The sequence below is a fragment of the Tetrao urogallus genome (assembly GCF_951394365.1).
Source record: "Tetrao urogallus genome assembly, chromosome: 5".
Classification (NCBI taxonomy): domain Eukaryota; kingdom Metazoa; phylum Chordata; class Aves; order Galliformes; family Phasianidae; genus Tetrao; species Tetrao urogallus.
This window is the reverse complement of record NC_136818.1, coordinates 11,446,501-11,465,270: the sequence shown is the minus strand read 5'-3', so window position 1 is coordinate 11,465,270 and position 18,770 is coordinate 11,446,501. Positions and strand designations below refer to the sequence as shown.

General features: G+C 37.6%; 1 protein-coding gene across 1 annotated transcript in view; it reads left to right on the top strand.

Moving 5' to 3' along the window:
• Positions 1 to 13,672, top strand: part of LOC306946187 (vitellogenin-1) — a gene marked incomplete at both ends in the record, with an annotated part of 41,375 nt that extends 27,703 nt beyond the window's left edge. Inside the window, 14 exons of the mRNA XM_079535160.1 lie at positions 44 to 213; positions 867 to 1,658; positions 1,742 to 1,798; positions 2,607 to 2,840; positions 3,824 to 4,030; positions 4,956 to 5,098; positions 5,614 to 5,752; positions 6,958 to 7,096; positions 7,810 to 7,996; positions 8,403 to 8,500; positions 8,852 to 8,946; positions 9,052 to 9,211; positions 10,404 to 10,565; positions 13,554 to 13,672. Of these exons, the coding sequence (XP_079391286.1) occupies positions 44 to 213; positions 867 to 1,658; positions 1,742 to 1,798; positions 2,607 to 2,840; positions 3,824 to 4,030; positions 4,956 to 5,098; positions 5,614 to 5,752; positions 6,958 to 7,096; positions 7,810 to 7,996; positions 8,403 to 8,500; positions 8,852 to 8,946; positions 9,052 to 9,211; positions 10,404 to 10,565; positions 13,554 to 13,672 (2,702 nt within the window). The remainder of the gene's footprint in view (positions 1 to 43; positions 214 to 866; positions 1,659 to 1,741; positions 1,799 to 2,606; positions 2,841 to 3,823; positions 4,031 to 4,955; positions 5,099 to 5,613; positions 5,753 to 6,957; positions 7,097 to 7,809; positions 7,997 to 8,402; positions 8,501 to 8,851; positions 8,947 to 9,051; positions 9,212 to 10,403; positions 10,566 to 13,553) is intronic.
• Positions 13,673 to 18,770: the final 5,098 nt, after the last annotated feature.

Here is an 18,770-nt window from a genome sequence, read left to right as displayed (position 1 = left end):
ATTGCTACTATTAACAATAATACTAATTGTTGTGAAATTTCAGTCTACACAGACATACCTATTGAAAAAATACAAGTAACAATTCAAGCGGGAGATCAAGCTCCTACAAAAATGGTACGTTTAGTGACATTTGAAGATCCAGAGACACAAGTATCTTCCAGCAAAGAAGTGATCAAAAGAGTGAAGAAAATCCTTGATGACACCGATAACCAGGTACAGCTGTAAAAACCCACTTCTAGGTTTGTGGAAGGCTGCACACAAAGCTTAATTATTTATATTTCTTTTATTTAGTAGCCTCCATTTTTTAGATAGTAAACAAGAGTTGGAAAATCAAATCTGGCTTTCGGTGGGTCTTTTGATTGAATTCATCTCTTTTGCAGTAAATGTAGTGAAGGACTTTAGGGAGAGCAGGTTGGTTTTATAGGTTTTTCTGAAGATCAGCCATGTAAGATCCAAAATAGATGTGGGCCCAGAAGATAGCTAGCAGCTTCCAGTTACTACAACTGTGGCAGAAAGGTATGATATCTTCCTACCTACCCAGCTTGCTCTGAGGTAAGCATAGTTACAGCCCCATCACTATTAACACTAGTCACATGTAATTGTATGATCAACAATATCTACACAGGGATTTGGAGTACTGTTTTACTTATTTGTGTTCTTGATACATTATTATGTGATGGCCTTATTGCAATGTATTGCAAGGATGCTATCTCAGGCTTACATCTTGTCTCTTAAGGCAGCAGAGAAATTCATAGTTCTCTGTATCTATTTTACCTACAGCCTTCTGCAGGGACAGATAAAAAAAAAAATTGTTTTCTATTTCCAATGGTTTCTAATGGTTTTCATAATGGTTTCCAATTGACTAGGCAACAAGAAACTCCAGAAGCTCCTCATCCAGTGCCAGCAGCATCAGTGAGAGCACTGAGAGTACAACGAGCACCCCCTCCAGCAGTGACTCTGACAACAGAGCATCACAAGAAAACACCCAGATTAATCTGAAATCAAGGCGATCCAAAGCCAAAGAGAAGAAATTCTACCCATTTGGGGACAGCAGTAGCAGTAGTAGTAGCAGTAGTAGTAGCAGTAGTAGTAGCAGTAGTAGTAGCAGTAGTAGCAGCAGTAGCAGCAGTAGTAGCAGCAGTAGTAGCAGCAGTAGTAGCAGCAGTGATAGTAGCAGCAGTAGCAGCAGTGATAGTAGCAGCAGTAGTAGTAGTAGCAGCAGCAGTAGTAGTAGCAGCAGCAGCAAGAGCAAAAGCAGTAGCAGAAGGAGCAAAACCAATAGTGGCAGCAGCAGTAGCAGCAGAAGCAATAGCAAGGGCAGCAGCAGCAGCAGCAGTAGCAAAAGCAACAGTAAGGGCAGCAGCAGCAGTAGCAAATCATCTGGTACAAGGCGGAATGCTAAGAAGCAGTCCAAGACCACAACATTTCCACATGCCAGCACGGCTGAAGGAGAAAGAAGTGTCCGTGAGCAGAAACAGAAAACACAGAGTAGCAGCAGTAGCAGCAGAAGAGCCAGCAGCAACAGCAGGAGTACCAGCAGCAGCAGTGAAAGCTCTGGTGTTTCCCATCGCCAGTGGAAACAGGACAGACAAGCTGAGACTAAGCGTGTCAAGTCTCAGTTTAACAGTCACAGTAGTTACGACATTTCTAATGAATGGGTAACATTTTTTAATGCTTTGACTTCTACTAAGAGGTGATCTTCACTGAGCTGTAGGTAATTGCTTCTTTTGGAATTTTGCAGGAAACATACCTGCCAAAAGTATACCGGCTCCGCTTCAGGTCTGCTCACACGCACTGGGTAGGTGCCTAATTAAATTGCACATTGCTGTGGTGGCTGGAGCTGATATGCTCAAGCATATTGCTGGAAGGCTTTGGTTCATTTCACTTGTCTATTTCATATTGTCTAATAATACCACTCAGTACTGACAAAATAAAAATAATTATTACTAATATACTAGCTATTGTACTGCATCCCTCTGTTGCAGCTCTAGCAGCTTTGTGGTGAAGATACCTGTCAGCTAGATGCTGTACAATACTCAGCTAACAAAGACCATGAGAGAATTATAAAATATCAGGGCCTTCCTGTATGATTAACTGCTTCCGTATTTTTTTAGGGAGTCATAGTAGAAGGACAAAATCATTGTGTATCAGAAGCTGGGTTCAGTATGCATTAGTGCACGGGAGTATGTTGAAGTACTTCTAAGGATGACAATGAAGTGAATTTTGTAGGTGTTACCTGCACAGTTATTGTGTGCTCTGCTTATGAAAGAGAAAGATGATCTGTAGTGTTTTTAATTAAATATTAATATCTTTTTAAATAGTTTCTAAATAATCACAAAGTTCAAGCTTAGCTTTGCCTGTCATTAGAACTGGACAATACAATGTCACCATTTACAATCACTGTCTGCATGGCATTCCTATATGAAGAGAGGTATAGGTGGATATAAGGCACATTCCTATCCAATTTCATGTCTGCTTCGTGATAAAAGTCATATGCTGTCTATGTATAAGTTGCCTGCACAAGGAGGCTTATAGCTCTGATTTTGATGCCTACACTAAAATTAGAGGCCATGCCATAGCTTTTTTAACCCATTTGTGTTTCATAGCATTCAGGCCACAGGACATCAAGCAGCTCATCGTCATCTTCCTCTGAGTATGGAAGCAGCCACAGCAACAGCAGCAGCAGTGACAGCAGCAGCAGGAAAAGCCATATGAGCAGCTCCAGTAGCAGTAGCAGCAGTCACCGTCATGGGGAAAAAGCTGCCCACAGCTCAAGGAGAAACCCTGTGAGCAGAGGAGCCACCACTCATCACAGACATGAATCCAGCCTGACACACGAGGTAGTATCTCAGAAGTTGCAGACAGACTCTAACCAGTTGAGCCAGGCAGCACCAGGAAGTTGTCAAGTTTGTAAACTGGAACATAAAGTGCACTGAAGTTCACTTTCTCCCTGTAAAATATTTTTTCCAAATTCCTTTCACCTTGGAGTCTTGTTTCTTGATTTCTGTATTACATTGTCCTTCATTTCTAAAGGCATTAGGTGTATGTGAAAGCCTGGAGCAGAAAATGATTGAAGAAAATAAAGGGAAAGGGGATATAAATTAAAGGGGGAAAAAAATTCTTTTTTCTTATGAAACTCCGGAGTTCAAAAAACTTAGAATCTAGGTAAAAACGCAAGTTAGAAGGATATAAGATTTATGTAAAGAATTAAAAATAAACAAACAAAAAACTCCACCAACTTAATTCCTTCTAGTTGTCATGAATGCAAGCTGAGTATAAATAAAATCATAATGCCCATGGTCATTGCTGATTTAGGAAATTTAAAGTCCCATTAGGCAGTGATCATTCTTATCTTTAATACACACTTGATATTCTGGAACTGTATTGCAAATGCAGAAAATGTCTATGGGAACTCTGCCACCACAAAGAATTTCAGAATATTTGTTTGAAGAAGCGGTTGTATAGTAGAATACACTGTGAATGTGTATAACTCTACGAAGGTGCCCAGTAAGTACATAGACAGCTATTCTGAATATCAAAATAATGCACAAAATCTTAAGAAGTGTAAAAAGATAGTATAGAAGAGTCTTGGATCCTGTATGAAAACAATCACATCCTTGAAAATTTCTCTTGGTAATGAAATGACTAAGCCTGAAACCAAAACTATTCTTAATTATTGGAGATAAAGATAAGATGTACCATAAACTAAACTGCTGAAGGATGAAGGATGCTACTTGCTATCAGCATACGTATACCGGACTGTAGGCTCTCCAGTGAATGCACTGAAATACTTAAGCACAGATGGTTGGGGGTTCTTTTTCAGCGCAACTTCCTGGGAGACATAATTCCACCTGGCATTACGATTGTGGCACAGGCAGTAAGAAGTGACAACAGAAATCAAGGTTATCAAGCTACAGCATATGTTCGTTCCGATGCTGCCAAAGTTGATGTGCAACTAGTTGTGGTTCAGCTGGCTGAAACCAATTGGAAAGCATGTGCTGATGCTGTAATACTGCCTCTGAAAGCACAGGTAAGTACACAGGCAGCTTTGCCAAGTGAGACATCTAAAAGGCCCACAGTTTTTTAAATAAGTACGGTGAACCTGCTGATTAGAAAGTCCAAACAGGGAATACATAAGTATTTTGAAATGTGCTCCAATTTTAGTAAAAAAAATCAGAAAATGTTCATAAATTTCACTCTCCTTTTGAATTAAAACAAAAACAAACAGAAAATAAAAACCAGCGACTTCAAAGCCTGACTCCCCCCAAAATTTTTATCTTCAAGATGCATGAAAATGTTATTTATAGAAGTATTTTAAAAGTTTGAAAATATTTCTATCTAATTATTATTTCTCATTCAATACAAGTATGCTTTTCTGGAAAATCAAACTGTTTTTCTCTATGTAACTCATTTCAGAAGATCAATTATTCAAAGGCATTTGAAACATTCTATTTCTTGGGATTTATATGAGATAGCAGAAAAATTAAGGTTAGATAATTGGTTGACACCTGATAAAACACAGATGAAATTTTAGGTCTTTTTTTTTCTCCACTCCTTCCTATGCTGTGCTTCCAATACACCTATGAACGAAACAAGTATTTGGATAATAATTTACAAACTTCTACATTTTGCAGCAGCTGTTAATTAATTCAACCTGTCATTTCAGCATTCAAAACGTAGAAGCTCAGTACACGAAACACTGCAGTAGACTAATAGACATTTTAGTCCAATATTCTTCTAGAACAAAATGTATACTGTTATTAGCTTACCAAGTTTAAGTAAATCTCAGGAAATTGCAGCAAACCTAAGTGTATCTAAGAGTGAAAGAAAAGATGTAGAAACATAAAAAATTAATGTGAAATTTCAGGAAAGAAGAAAAATTTATATTTTGAAATTACTAATGATGTTTCTGCGATTCTTTTCTGAAATTTGGGTGTCTTTTCCTGTCTGTAAAGGTTAGAATGAGATGGGGCAGGGAGTGCCGAGACTACAGGATAGCAGCCTTGGCTACCACGGGCCAACTGGCAAGGAAGCCAGCCATGCAGCTGAAGGTACAATGGGGAAATGTTCCTTCCTGGATAAAAAAGACGAGCAGAGTGTACGTACTTTGTTCTTTCCTGGACTGTTGTGTTGCCTTTTATACACTAGTTGGCATTATAAATGCACTGAAAGAAATAGATGATTTTTTGAATACAGATAGTTTTGGAGAAAACACAAGTTCAGGGGCACAACAGTATTCTTTGAGCGTCTTCTAGTTCCCCCACATGTTTCATATTAAAAGGCATCCTCCGAATATTTAAAATTTGACATGCTTAATTTCATTTCTCTTATTAAATGATTAGATATTTGGGTTCAAAATGACTTTTTGTTTTGAAATGTCCTTCTATTCAGTCTTTTAAAAAATAATGACCCACAACTGTTAAAATGATCAAAATAAAAACAATGTGTTTCCTTAGGATAAAATCAACCGTTTAGAATTACCCAAAGCGCTTTTTCTTTGACTTCAGTTTTCCCATTTTTTCCTCCAATTTCTCAGAAATGCCAGCAATCTTCACCCTCCAATATCTGTCTTTACTCATGGAGCTGAGTTTGTCACATCTTATTTATCTCTAGATTCATGCAGTATGTTCCTGGTGCGGCACTTGTTTTGGGCTTCTCAGAGGCACATCAGAAAAACCCGTCTCGTGAACTTATTCTACGGGCAGCTGCAACATCTCCACGAACAATTGATACAGTAATTAAAGTTCCTGGGGTATGTGTCAATTTTATTTTCTTTTTCCTTACCATTAATGGATTTTCAACTTATTCGTTTTGATACTTTCATATTAAAAAATAAAAATTAATCATATTTTTTTTAAAGAGAAGCTGTTATATACCCGATAACAAGAGTATGAAATACTAGTATTGAATACGGTCTTTGATTTTGTACTGGCTTGGTGAAATAGGACAACAAGCAGAAGTAGAAAACTATAGCAAAATAATTTATTTCCATGATGAGAACAGTGGTTAGGCCCCGGCTGCTTCAAATATGACTGCTTTACACTTACAGCTTTTTTTTAATCCTATGTGACAGTTTTGTGAAATGTATATGGGCCAGGGAGCAGATAATGGAGACCTTGAGAACATCTTGCACACCACAGCAGCCAAGTGCAGCATCTAATTATGTTTGTGCTTCAGTCCCACAGCTGCAGTTGACCACACTCTATGAGACAGGTCTGAGCAAGTTATGACAGCCACAGATAATTCTGTGGCTTTAACTCAGCTTTAACTAAATCGAAGCAGTTAGTTACACACTCAGAGCAGATTGCACAGGCTGGATCTGCAGAATCCTACTGATTAATTGGTCCTTGTCCACGAAATCCCTGTGCGCTGCTTTAAAAGTTTCCCCCTATGGATCTGTGGTAAATTAATAACAGCTCGCTATTCATAAACAGAGAAATTAGTGTGTCTTTAACCTTCCTTTGTGCTTCAGAATTGCAGGATCTTTATTACATGATAATGAAGAAGTAGGAACATTAGGCATTAAGTTGATGCTCTTGGTAAATGTCTTTTGTATTTACAAAAGTAAGAAATCTTACCACCATGGCACATCATGCTATTTTTCAGCCTTTAACTGATGACATTCACTTTGCCAAACACATCCATCAGATTAGTTATTTAAATTTTTAAATCATTTTTTCAAAAGTCACATAATTATCATTTAAACTTCATCTACATAGATTACTTTCTAATGTTCTTAACAATTTCTCATAAATGTCAGGAATTGAGACCAGAAGAGAGAGTGATTGCTAAGAAAAACCTGAGATCTGGGCATATCCTAGGGAGACTAACACAACTGCAGTTGTGTATCTTCAAGATATTTTTCGAGGATGTCTTTTCTGTTTGTCTCTTTGCAGTGATATCACAAGCAATATGGCTCAATATATCTTAATGCTTTTTTCATTTCTACTTTTTCAGGTAACGCTTTACTATCAGGGACTCCGAGTGCCATTCACTTTGCCCTTAGGGCCATCATCTTCATCATATGAGACTAGAGATATCACTGCCTGGAATTTCCTTCCTGAAATAGCTTCACAAATAGCACAAGAAGATCAATGTAAGTACTACTTATATGATTGTCTCATGAGAAAGCAATGTTTGTATATCCATCCTCTGAGACAACTGGGACTTGTCTTTACCCATATTGTTCTTCTAGAGGGAAGCTTAGTGTCTCCAACTCTGCTTTCACAGCAGTTCATTTTATCACTTATATTTACTAGCAGGTGGATGAAGAGTCTTTAAAATTATGTAAATCTTCAGAGTTCAGGAATCATTCCTATCTGCAAGCTGTAGAGATAATCTTTTGCCCCTTCTAAGAAGGTGCTATCTCTGTGTTGAGAGGCATCATTTGATGGGTGTAAGACAAATAATTAATTTTCTGCCATGTTTATTATTTTATTAAAAAAAATCATATGAGTTTTAAGTGATTGGTGTCTAACACTTCTGTTGGGTAATGTAAACTAGTTCTTTAATGGTTACTACTTTCAGTTTCTGAAGACAGTAAGTTTTAATCACTGTCTTGAGTTTTGCTTTTAGCATGTCATCAAAATCAATACTAATATAGTCTGTTAGCAATACGTCTGTTAGCAATTCTGTAGTGACATCTGTTCTTAGAGACTGGCAGCATCAAAAGATTTTGCCAAGGAGATGTTGAAGTTCTTTTTCTATTTGCTGTGTAGTCCAATCACACAGAAGCTGTCTTCAGTACTTTGCAGCAACGCACCATGCCATTATCACATCTGCCATTTCTTTTCTGGTTTTGTTTTGCAGCCACATGTGAAGTCAGTGAGGGAGATTTCAAAACATTTGATCACATGAGCTTTACGTGTTCTTTCAATAAAAGCTGCAATGTGATAGTGGCCCAAGACTGTACTGAATATCCAAAATTCATCATTACCACAAGAAAAGTTGATGACCAGTCTTTGTCAAGAGAGGTTCACATAAATACAAGTTCAGCGTAAGTGTGGTTTATTCTGAAGGCTCAATAATTAGATACAAAACTTCAGGGAGTTAGTCTGGGAAGGGAGATATCTAGATTGGGTGCAATTAGTTTAGCGTCATATATTAGAGGATTTACCGACTTCTCATCTGACAGACTTTATTTTCATTTTCCTCATATTCAGTGTTGCAGTCAGGATCTTATAACCTGCTCCATAAGTTCTCACACTGTCTTTTCTTCAGAGGTTGAATCTCAGCATCCAAAGTTCCAGTACATTCTGCATTTTGAACTGAGAGCAGCTCAGTCACTCATTCACAACCCAAATGTTCAAAATAGCTCTCTGCTAGCTTTGGCCACAAATATCTCTACCTTACATTTTAAATTAACTACTGGTTTCTTCTTTTTTTCCCTTTTTTTCCTATAGGAACATCACGATCTGTCTTGCAGCAGATTCGTCTCTGCTTGTGACGTGCAATAAAGAATCAGTACTATCAGGCAGTGGAGTTTCTGAGTATGAAAAAGGTGAGCTTTCATACCCACATTTCTAGGACTGATTCACAAACCAAGTATCTTCAAGACTGTTTTTTTTATAAGCTTCACAGAAACATCACACTGTTAAGAAATGTCATTTTCATTTGAAGATTTAATAGACTGGGTACAAAAGTAAGTTCCAACTACAGGAAACCACAGTAGAATGTTTTTACAAATGAATGGAATGTTTCTTCTCTTTTCGATGTCTCCACAAAACAAAACATCAACAATTCCAAACCTTCTGATACAGCAGAACAGTGGTAATTGTGAAGGAAAATGATGTACTGAATGCTACTTATTTTCTCCATTACTTTAAAATTATGATTAACTATCTTTTTACAGACAATATTAAAATTTATAAAAATGGAACAAGAGTTATTGTGGAAGCACCAACACATGGACTGAAGAACGTGAATTTTGATGGTGAGATCCTTAAGGTATGGTGCCTTCTTTCAGAGTTAGTGCTTTCCATCTGTTTAGTGCCCTGTCAGTATAACAGGTCATCACTTCAATATTCACTAAAAGGATGCACTGTTTTACAGGTTACTGTTACTTCATGGATGAGAGGAAAGACCTGTGGAATCTGTGGAAATAATGACAGAGAAAAGCACAATGAACTCCTAATGCCAAATCTTAAGCAGGCACACAGCTGTTCCACTTTTGTTCATTCATGGGTATTGCTAGAAGAAACCTGCTCTGGTGGTGAGTAGATCTGAAAACAATTTATGCTTGGAGAGAATACAATTTCAGATTTCCTCTGCCAATAGCTGGAAAGACTTTTTTCTTTTAAAAGCAGTATTTTACTTAAAATGACAATAGTAGTATATATACATTTTAACTTCATTAGCCACTGACTTTTTAAAACACTGTCTGTGAACACAGAGATTATACAATACTGCAAGTCTTTGTCTCACAGGCAGTTCAATGTTAAATAATTGATTCTAACATAATTTCTTACACTGAATAGCTTATTTCTTCGAGAGGCAAACTCAGACCTAAACTGACCTAACTGAAGTCAGTTTGATTTTTACTGCTGAGACAAAGCAGTTGTAGCTGCTGTCCGTAGGCTTAATTTAATGAAACATTGCATGCTATGAATGTAGTAGGTCAAATCTGAAGTATATGCAAATTTTTGAGAGTGCACAAAATTTGTTTTTGTTCTTCATCATCTGAGGGTGCAATTTCAGGGAAATATTTAGAAATACAACTAAGGTAAAAGTTTCCTCTCACATGGAGCTGTAAGAATAATGATGGTCTCCCGTAACATCAATACAGTTTTGTTTTGTACATCTCCATTTACCTTGGACCTGAGACAACTTTATTGAAGTTAATGGCTGCTTTCTCCTTGACTTCAGTGGCAGCAGACTTGTACTTATCTGTATGTCAGGAAGCAGAGTCATAGCTGGGATCCTGTTAAGTTACATTATACCTTTCTAGTGAGATAATTACAGCATTATAAAAAACATCCAATACAAAAATTATCCTTGATGTTATTATATAAATGCTGCCTTTTTTTTTTTCTATCCATTCACTACAGTTGACATTTTTCCTAATGCAATGAAGTAGCCATTGTGCCTGCAGTATCTATTCTTAATAGCTTCCAGATATGAGAGGTTATTTTCTGTGTATTATATAGTTTTAAAAAAATGGGTATACACAGTTCCATTTGGGTTATATTGTGCAATTAGATTTTAAATATAGCTCCCCTTACAGAATCTTTCTTCAGTCCCCCAACTTATTATCATCCTATCTCGATAACCTTGCTACTGTGAAAATGGTTTGTCAGGGACCTGTGTTTTAATAAAAGCTGAAGAGAAAATATGGACCTTTATTATTGCAAGGATCGATTGGGATTTATTTCTACAATTTTAACTACCTTTCCTTTTCCTCTTAGGGTGCAAACTGCAGCGCAGTTATGTGAAGCTGAATCGAAATCCTACTATTGATGGAGAGGAATCTACATGCTATTCTGTTGACCCAGTACTGAAATGTATGAAAGACTGTACTCCAATCGAAAAAACTTCTGTTAAGGTTGGCTTCCACTGTTTCCCAAAAGGTAAGATATTTTTCTTTCTGTGTCACGTACTGTAGGATCTCTGTCAGAGCACTCGAAAGAACAAAACACTGCACAGCCACACACAGAACTGTATGGCTCCAACTCCTCTCTGAGCTGCTGTTTTAATCCCATTAGTATTTGCTATAAACACTGACAGCAATGGCTTGCTAAGAGCTAGTTTAGATGATGGCAGGTAGCGTCATCTGAGAAAAACATCTGAAGTGGTAAAAGGTAAAAGGCAGAAGAGATCAATAAAATTTTTTTCACGTTTTCAGGATCTCCATAAAGTCATGATAAGCAACAGTAAGTCCTTTTATGCACATTACAGCCTGCAATTTTGTGTAGGCCAGGGCAAGCAAGGCAATTGAAAGTCAGTCAAGTAGTGTGACATGACTGCTGTGATTAGCCTGCCATGCTACGCCACTATGCAATACATCAGCAAAAAACACATTGCTGAAATGTTCTCTAGATTGCTCCAAAAATCGGTTTGTTTTTCAAAGGTATTTTGTACACACAAACTTGTACTCAAGATTTTTAAAAATACTGAGTCTTTTTCTCCTTTCACTTATACAAATTTGCCATGAATGTAATGCATGATTGCAAAACGCAGCAATACATTACAGTCATACGAGTTTGAGATGAGAATCCAGGCTTGAATCTGTAGATATTTCTGGTACATTCCTTCCTAAATCTTTTTAATGGACACTCAGTACACAGATACCATAGAAAGAAACTACTACTTGAGAATATCTGCTGAATTGATCTGTTCTCCATGCTAACCATTATTAGCCAAAATCACAGCTGGGATAATGCAGTGTAGTTTCACTGAAACCAGTGAATTTCTATATTGAGAAACACTATTATATTTCTGATTTAAAACACCTATCCAGAACTTTGCACTTTTTGCTCATGTGATTAATATCTGCTGAATCAACCCCCAAAATGAGTATCTTTCTGTAATAGTCGACATTCTACAAGTCTATTTAACAGGTACCTAAGATAAAGTGCTAATAGTTTTCTGACAACTCTCTGAGAAGTGAATAGATGCATCCTTTTATGAAAAGAACGCTCTTTCAATGACAGCAAAAAAAAAAAAAAAAAGACACTCTTCCCAAACCTTGTCACATCCATGCTTCACAGATTTTTTTGTGCATCCAAGTCTATATCTCTGAAATGTCATCACCCCAGGCCCCTTACTGCCTCAGAATATTAGGCTGTAATAAAGCTGTCTCATTCCCTCACAAAAACGTGTTAAAAAAAAAAAAAAAAGGAATATCAGGAAAGAAAAAAAAAAAGTATGTTAGTTGTCACAACCAGTGCTACTTTTACAGCACCTGCAGACTTCTCTGGTTCATTTACTGAACCAGAGTCTGGGAAGTGTGCTAACAGCACTCCTAATCAAGGACCTTATTTTATCTATCTGGAAGAGGAGAAGAAAAGAGAGGAGGAAGGAGAATAGCTGCCATGTGAGGTTTTTTTTGTTTGGTTTTGCTTTTTTAAACCAAGACAATTGTTTTTCCTGAAGGAAGAGATCAGTAGGAATACAAGGCCAACCCTTGAAAGCTTGTCTTTTTCATTTTTTGTTCAATGATTTGGAGCAGCATAAATAAAATCTGCATCTTTCCCAAGCAGTGAACATGTATTTGCATGCACAGAACAAAAACCTTTCCTCAGCTCTTTGTATGAGAACTCAGACTTGATAATCTACTGTCTCAAACGACAAGGATCCCTTCAATGTCACCAGTAAGGAAAGGACAAAATGAAGTTCAAGGCTATAGACTAGCCCCTGTTATCCTCATATCCATGAACTTATAGTCTTAGTATCTTGACTGCAGCAGGCTTTACACCTAGCTTAAGTCCATAAGCCAGTTTACATGCCAAACATGCCACCAATCCTATCCAGGTGGATGATGGCTTTCAGCTGCAATCCAGTTTGCCCAGGAGACTATTTCCTGTGTGGATATCAACATGGATAGACCCCCAGCTTACCTTCATGAATAACAAGAATTAACACTTATGAAAAATAGACTTCTATAGCAGATTTCAGACTTCTATAGCAGATCTCATTTCACAGCTTGAAAATATGATGTTCTTTTAAAAAAGCATCTCAAGAACCTTTCTGGAAAATATTTGGCACCAAGATAATTATGAAAAAATAACTGTGCTTGAGGTTGGACAGTAATTCAGCCAAGGAGAGTGCCAGCATTTCAGCAGATAAGTGACCAATATAGCCCAAACACAGCAGTCTCCAGATTTTCCTGTGATGAAAGATGGCATGTTTTAAATGTTTTGTCTAACTGAGGGATAAAAAAAAAAAAATTGGAAGTAAAACTATGAAAGCCTTACCCATTCTCATTATGCAAACTTAATCTAAACGGATGTCCTAATATTCTTCTAGATGCAACGATAAACCTTCAACTATCTAAGAATATTTATTGGGGGGATGAGTATTATTATTCCATTTAGATTATTTCAGCATTAAGGGATATGGCTTATTCAAGCTGTTGATAAAGCAGTGTGGTAAGGTTAATACTGCAACTGACAATGCTCTGTCAGATTTCACAATATATGGGAAACTTTAATTAGAAGTTTATGAACCTCTGAAAATTCTCCAAAGGGCTTATCCTTCAGGATGAACTTCGACAAATAGTCAGCTGAAATATGCAGTGATATGCAGCAATAACATTAAAAGAGATTGCTTACTTGGTCTTACTTTGAAAGTGGCTACCTCCAGCACTTTCACTGGCTCCTGCCTGTTGTCATTGTGCTTCATGAAATATTATTCATTTGGGTTTTAGGGAATTATTATAGTAATTGTATCATGGATGAAAATCCTGCTCCAAGTCCATGAGTCAGTGAGATGTCAGCTGTGGGGGCAGGATTTCTTTCTTTACTTGATGACGGAGTTGGCAGCCATCAAAACAGGATTTCCTTGAAATGTATTAATTTGCTTGATGTTCATTAACAATAGCTTCTCTCTTCTGACAGATACTGCTGTAAGCCTGCTGGAATGGCAGAGAAGCAGTGATAAGAAATCTGCATCTGAGGATGTTGTGGAGTCTGTGGATTCTGACATTGATTGTACCTGTACTGGTGACTGTAGTTAAGCTAAATTCTTTAGTGTTGTGCTATAGACATACTACAGAAATCATTGAGTAACGGGACAGATAAGAAGGAATGTGATAGCTGTAATAAAATACTAAGAAATGTGCTTGAAGAAAGTAAGATTTCTCTATTGCATCCAAAGTCAAATGCATTATGTACAGTCTGCACAGCTTAATAAATATGTTGTTCATTAAATAAGTATTCATGTGGTCTCCCTCTTTATTTTTCCCTATCAACAAAACAATCAAACCAACCATAATACTATCCAGAAATTCTGCTTCTTTTTATCTGAAATATAATTATAGCAGTCCTCTCTTAAAATTACGTTCACTAGGTGATGAAAGGAAAACATGATTACAGCTACTGCTAACATTCCATTGTGTAAAGAATTTCATATTTAGCATACTAAAGACACAGTAAGCATTTGTTTTCTTTTATGTTTTTCTGAGAAAAGTCTGTTCTTGGAACCATTCTGCAAAAAATACATTTTACTCCCAGCAAGACCATTAGCCTTAGTACATTCTACAAAGGAATGAATTGGACTGCTAGACTCCCACTGTAGCTTTCCAGAGAGCTATAGTGTGTGACACAGTCTTCATTTTGATTTAAATTTCAATGGATGTGCTGTTACTTCGTAAGCTCAAAGTATGAATAGGATTTTTATATATATATTTTTTGGTTTACCATTTCTATTGTATGCCTATGAAAATGATGCCTTCAAAAACTTCAGAGAACAAAAATATATCCAAATACTCCAAAAAAAAATATAGAAATTTGTAATATCAATTGCATCATAAAACTAAAATAAAGGAGGTAAGTCATACTGTGTGTTTAACCAGTAGACTATCAATCTGCTAGCTTTCAGTAGGCCTACACAGAAAGGCAATTCCCTCCCACCCCAGGGGAGCAGGATTAGGTGGCATCTCCACACCTTATGTGATGGCACAATATTCCTTCCCCTGTAGAGGAATCAGCCATGCAGTGAGCCATGAGATGTGCTCCATAGCAGGCAACAGCAACCACTAGCCAAGTGCCTTAGTATGGGCAAGGCAGTGCTGAACCCAAATGCTGCCAGGAAACTGTCATTAAAGAAAATACTTCTCTTTGTAAGAATAAACTGAGCTATCAGAAAGAGGAGAACTGAAGACTAAATAGCTGAACAATTACAGAATAACATTTCTCAAGGCTTTTTGTTCAAAATCAGAAAAACAAGTAACATAAGGTACTCTTATTTTCTTTCATTAGCTTGAAACTAACTTGGAATTAGATAAGACCTGCTCTTTCTTCAATGCACCGCATCTACTTAACTACTTAATGAAGAAAATAAGCTATTAAGTGTTTGTCCAAGCCCAGAGCCTCATGGGCTGAGCTCTGACACAGGGTAAATGTCATATGGCAATCATCTGTTCACCTCAGCAGCTCTCACCTCTGGAGAATAGAGAGCAGAGCAGGGCTACAGTATGCACAGAAGGGTTCATGCATAAGTCATGCAGACTTTGCTTAATCTATATGTTATATTTTAGAACCTTCATATGTACTGACCCTTCAGTCAGATAGCCAGTACTCTACTAAACAGCTTTTATTTATTTATTTATTTTTTTGCTCAAGGATGTTTAAACTCAGGCCAATACATTGTGTTTTCATTTGTACAGGGAATTTATGAATGCTTTATTACAAAAGCTGTGTTTTGCTAACTCACTAGAAATGCTACACTCCAGAAAAGTCAGGTGCAAACAAGAGGGGAGATGATGCATTCCACTTTTCTTTAAAATCACACTAATATTGCACCTAGAGAGCCCTTTTCTTCCTGGCATTGTTTTCACTATGGCTTATGAGAGATTTACCATTGACTTTCATAGGATCAGACTGTGGTCTGTCATCTTTAATCCAGTACCTCTCCCTTTAATCTGCTTGTTTATAAAAGAAACTTTTGCCAGTCAACCGCTCCAGATAAGTCAAAGGTAGTGAAGAAATGCAGTGAGGGAAGAAAAAGGAACTTTCATGCTCAATGAGTAGAATAGGAATTTAGAAGCACCAAAGAGCCATTAGTAAGAGAAGTAATTCTCTCACTGTAAAACAGAGGCATGACACTAATTAACAATGATCAAACTGGAATGCACAGTACAACAAATACAAACAGCTCATAAAGTCAAATGTCTTCTCTCAGAAATTATTTACAAATTGTTAAAATCATTGGAAAAAAACTTCAGAGAAACTGATCAGTGGTTTTACATTAGCTTCTCCGCACAGTGATGATACATAACAACAACACATCCAACACAAAGGTCACTCCAGAAACCCAGCCCCTAGAAGAGCAAATTCACTTCTGCTAATGGCAGAAAAAGGTGACCTGCTCATGGTACACCCCCCACACATCCCTCTCCCCTAGCAGAAGCTACTCTGTTCACACCGACCTTGCTTTTCAAAGGAAGCAAAGCTCCCTCCAGCAGGATGCTGTGATGGCTTAAACACAGCAATCCTAAAGAAATGCTTAGTTCATGCACTGTCCCAGACACAAGGAAGAAAAGACAAACATGTCCCTTTACAGCAGAACACGAGCAGTGAATTCACAATCCATCTCCTTACTAACACAGCCAGGGCCTGGGAGTAGGCTCAGCCCAAGAAAGCCCAGGCAACACACTTTTGCCTGCTGTTCAAGCCATGCATTAGACACAGCTCTTCTTGCTTCCATCACCAAGGAGTTGCTTTCTTCTCTGTTCCATTCCAATTTGTTGGTACCCTCTTGCTGAGGCAGATGGGTATCTGTGTCTGACTCCACTGATTGTTCCAGCTGTAAAATCCAAACATAACAAAAGTTAGCAAAGCCTGAGGTTGGCACTGGGCACTGAGAACTGGCTGATTTTGCCAATAGAATTAAGAGCAATAACAGTATGAGTGCAAAAAAGCCCTTCTGGAGTGTCTAATGCACCACATAGATATTTCCAATCCATCTGGGAGGATATCTGGACTCCAGATTTAAACCTCATTTGGAAGTTACGCCTGTCCTGTCTTATAAAGCAAACCACAGTTACACTGCCTACCAAGTATTAAAATGCATATTTCACAGTCTGATCTCTTATACACTCAACTTTTCATTTCTAGTACTTCTCAACGACATGAATTAATGAACTTTGGACTTTGCTGTAGAAATCAAGGAAAATGACCACACAACTATAGCACTCCACTATCGTTTAAAAAAAAAATCGTCAAAAAAACAATGCAGGTTTAAACATGGGCCACACTCAAGTCCTAATTCTGCCTTTGTGGCTCTGTAATCTGGTTTTGCAAAGAGTTGGAGACTTCTGTGCCTTATTTACTGCATCAGAATGATATCACTACTTACCAACTTGATGTAGTCAGAAATGCTTATGAATTTATAGTCCCGTATACCTTTCGCAAGTTCTTTGGCGATTCTAGAGATGAAAAATAATTTTTCCAGGAGATCTCATAACCACAAGTATATTTTATTGCTAGACTGAAGATTTTCATTTTCAGATTCATACAACAGTATAATAATGATACATTTGGAAAAAAAATAAATCAAAACGATGTACTTCATTTGTTCATGGTCAGTTTTGGTTAAATGTTAGCAGATTAACCATAAAAACATAGAACTGGATCCTGCTATTACAGTGGAACAGGCAAAAGGCTGCTGGAGCCTAGACAAAGGCAACCAACCTTTTGTCCATCAGACCGGGTTCTTTTGATTTACTAATTTTGAATGACACAGCGACTCACGGCAAAGCATGGCTGTTGTGCTCCAGAGAAAGGAGCTGCAGTGTGAGAGGAAAGGACAAAGCCACTAATATCAGACCCCTCCTGGAAACGAAATGCCTGCTCCCCAGTACGAGCATCAAAAAAAAAAAAAAAAAAAAAAAAAAAAAACCTCACACAATTCTAACCCTACTGAATGAAGTCTGCGGTTAAACTCACCAGAGCCAGGCTTTTACTCAGCATGTTCAAATAAGTTATTAAATGAACTTTAGTTGTCCCTAAAAATAAATGTACTGTGCGGATCTAAGTGTAGCTCATGAATAAGAAACCTCGGGAATCTAGCAAATTCAGTAGCTAGGGCTAAACCCATAGACAGCACAGGCGGTTGCAGATGAGAGGAGCTATTAGCAGCCGTCTGAGATGAATACTGAATACAAGGTCTCCTATGCCATCTACTGGCTTTTTTATTTACCAACAACGGTTTGAATCTCCAGGGTTTATTTATAGGTCTGATACGTTCCAGGCACTTTAATATAAATTCTAATCAAGGTTTGAAGTGGTTTTTTTTCCCCCCTCTATCTTCCATACTTGATTACTATGTATGGTTGTTTTTTTTTTTCCTGTAAATACATTACAATTCTGTACCTGAGTACCATTTCACATTGCCACTGGAGGAAAAAGACACTGCAAAAGATATTCTCACTTCCAACATTGCTGGATAGGCAGTAATTATACTGCAGGGCTGAGAGACCAGTTTGCTAAGAAAATCCAAAGATGTTCAAAAAGTACTTCTGGTCCTTCCTAAAGGAGTCTGAAAGGTTGTTATTACGGTACCTGAAAAGGTACTAATACACACACACACACACACACACACACACAAAATCTTTTTTTCTCTTGCCGTTCAGTTAGCTGCAATTCACATCGAACAAACATGTCCTAACACAATTAAATTTACTTTCAGATGGATTTTGAGAAGCAGCAATCATATACACGTACAGATGGATACGACCACAGCATTCCCTTCATCATCTGTAGCGTGTTTCTTCCTGCCATCCCTTTCTTTCCCCACTTATTGCCCAGTGGCCCATTCAGATTCTGTAAGCAGGACAAATGTGGGCATCCCAGCAAACTTTTACCCAACCTATAGAAACAAGCCTCCAGAGGAGAAAGCAGCTCAGCACCTCAGCTGGAAGTTACTCAGGCAGTCTCAGAATTCATACTGAAACCTCTGTGAAAAGGTTAGCCTTCTGGAGCTTCTGGAGATCTACAAACTTCCTTCTCACTGTTCTTTCATTATGTAGCTTCCACCCACCTGTGATTACAAACTGCCTTAGGGCCCAGGATATTTTTTACACTAATTATATTAAAGGTAGATTATTTTTGGCA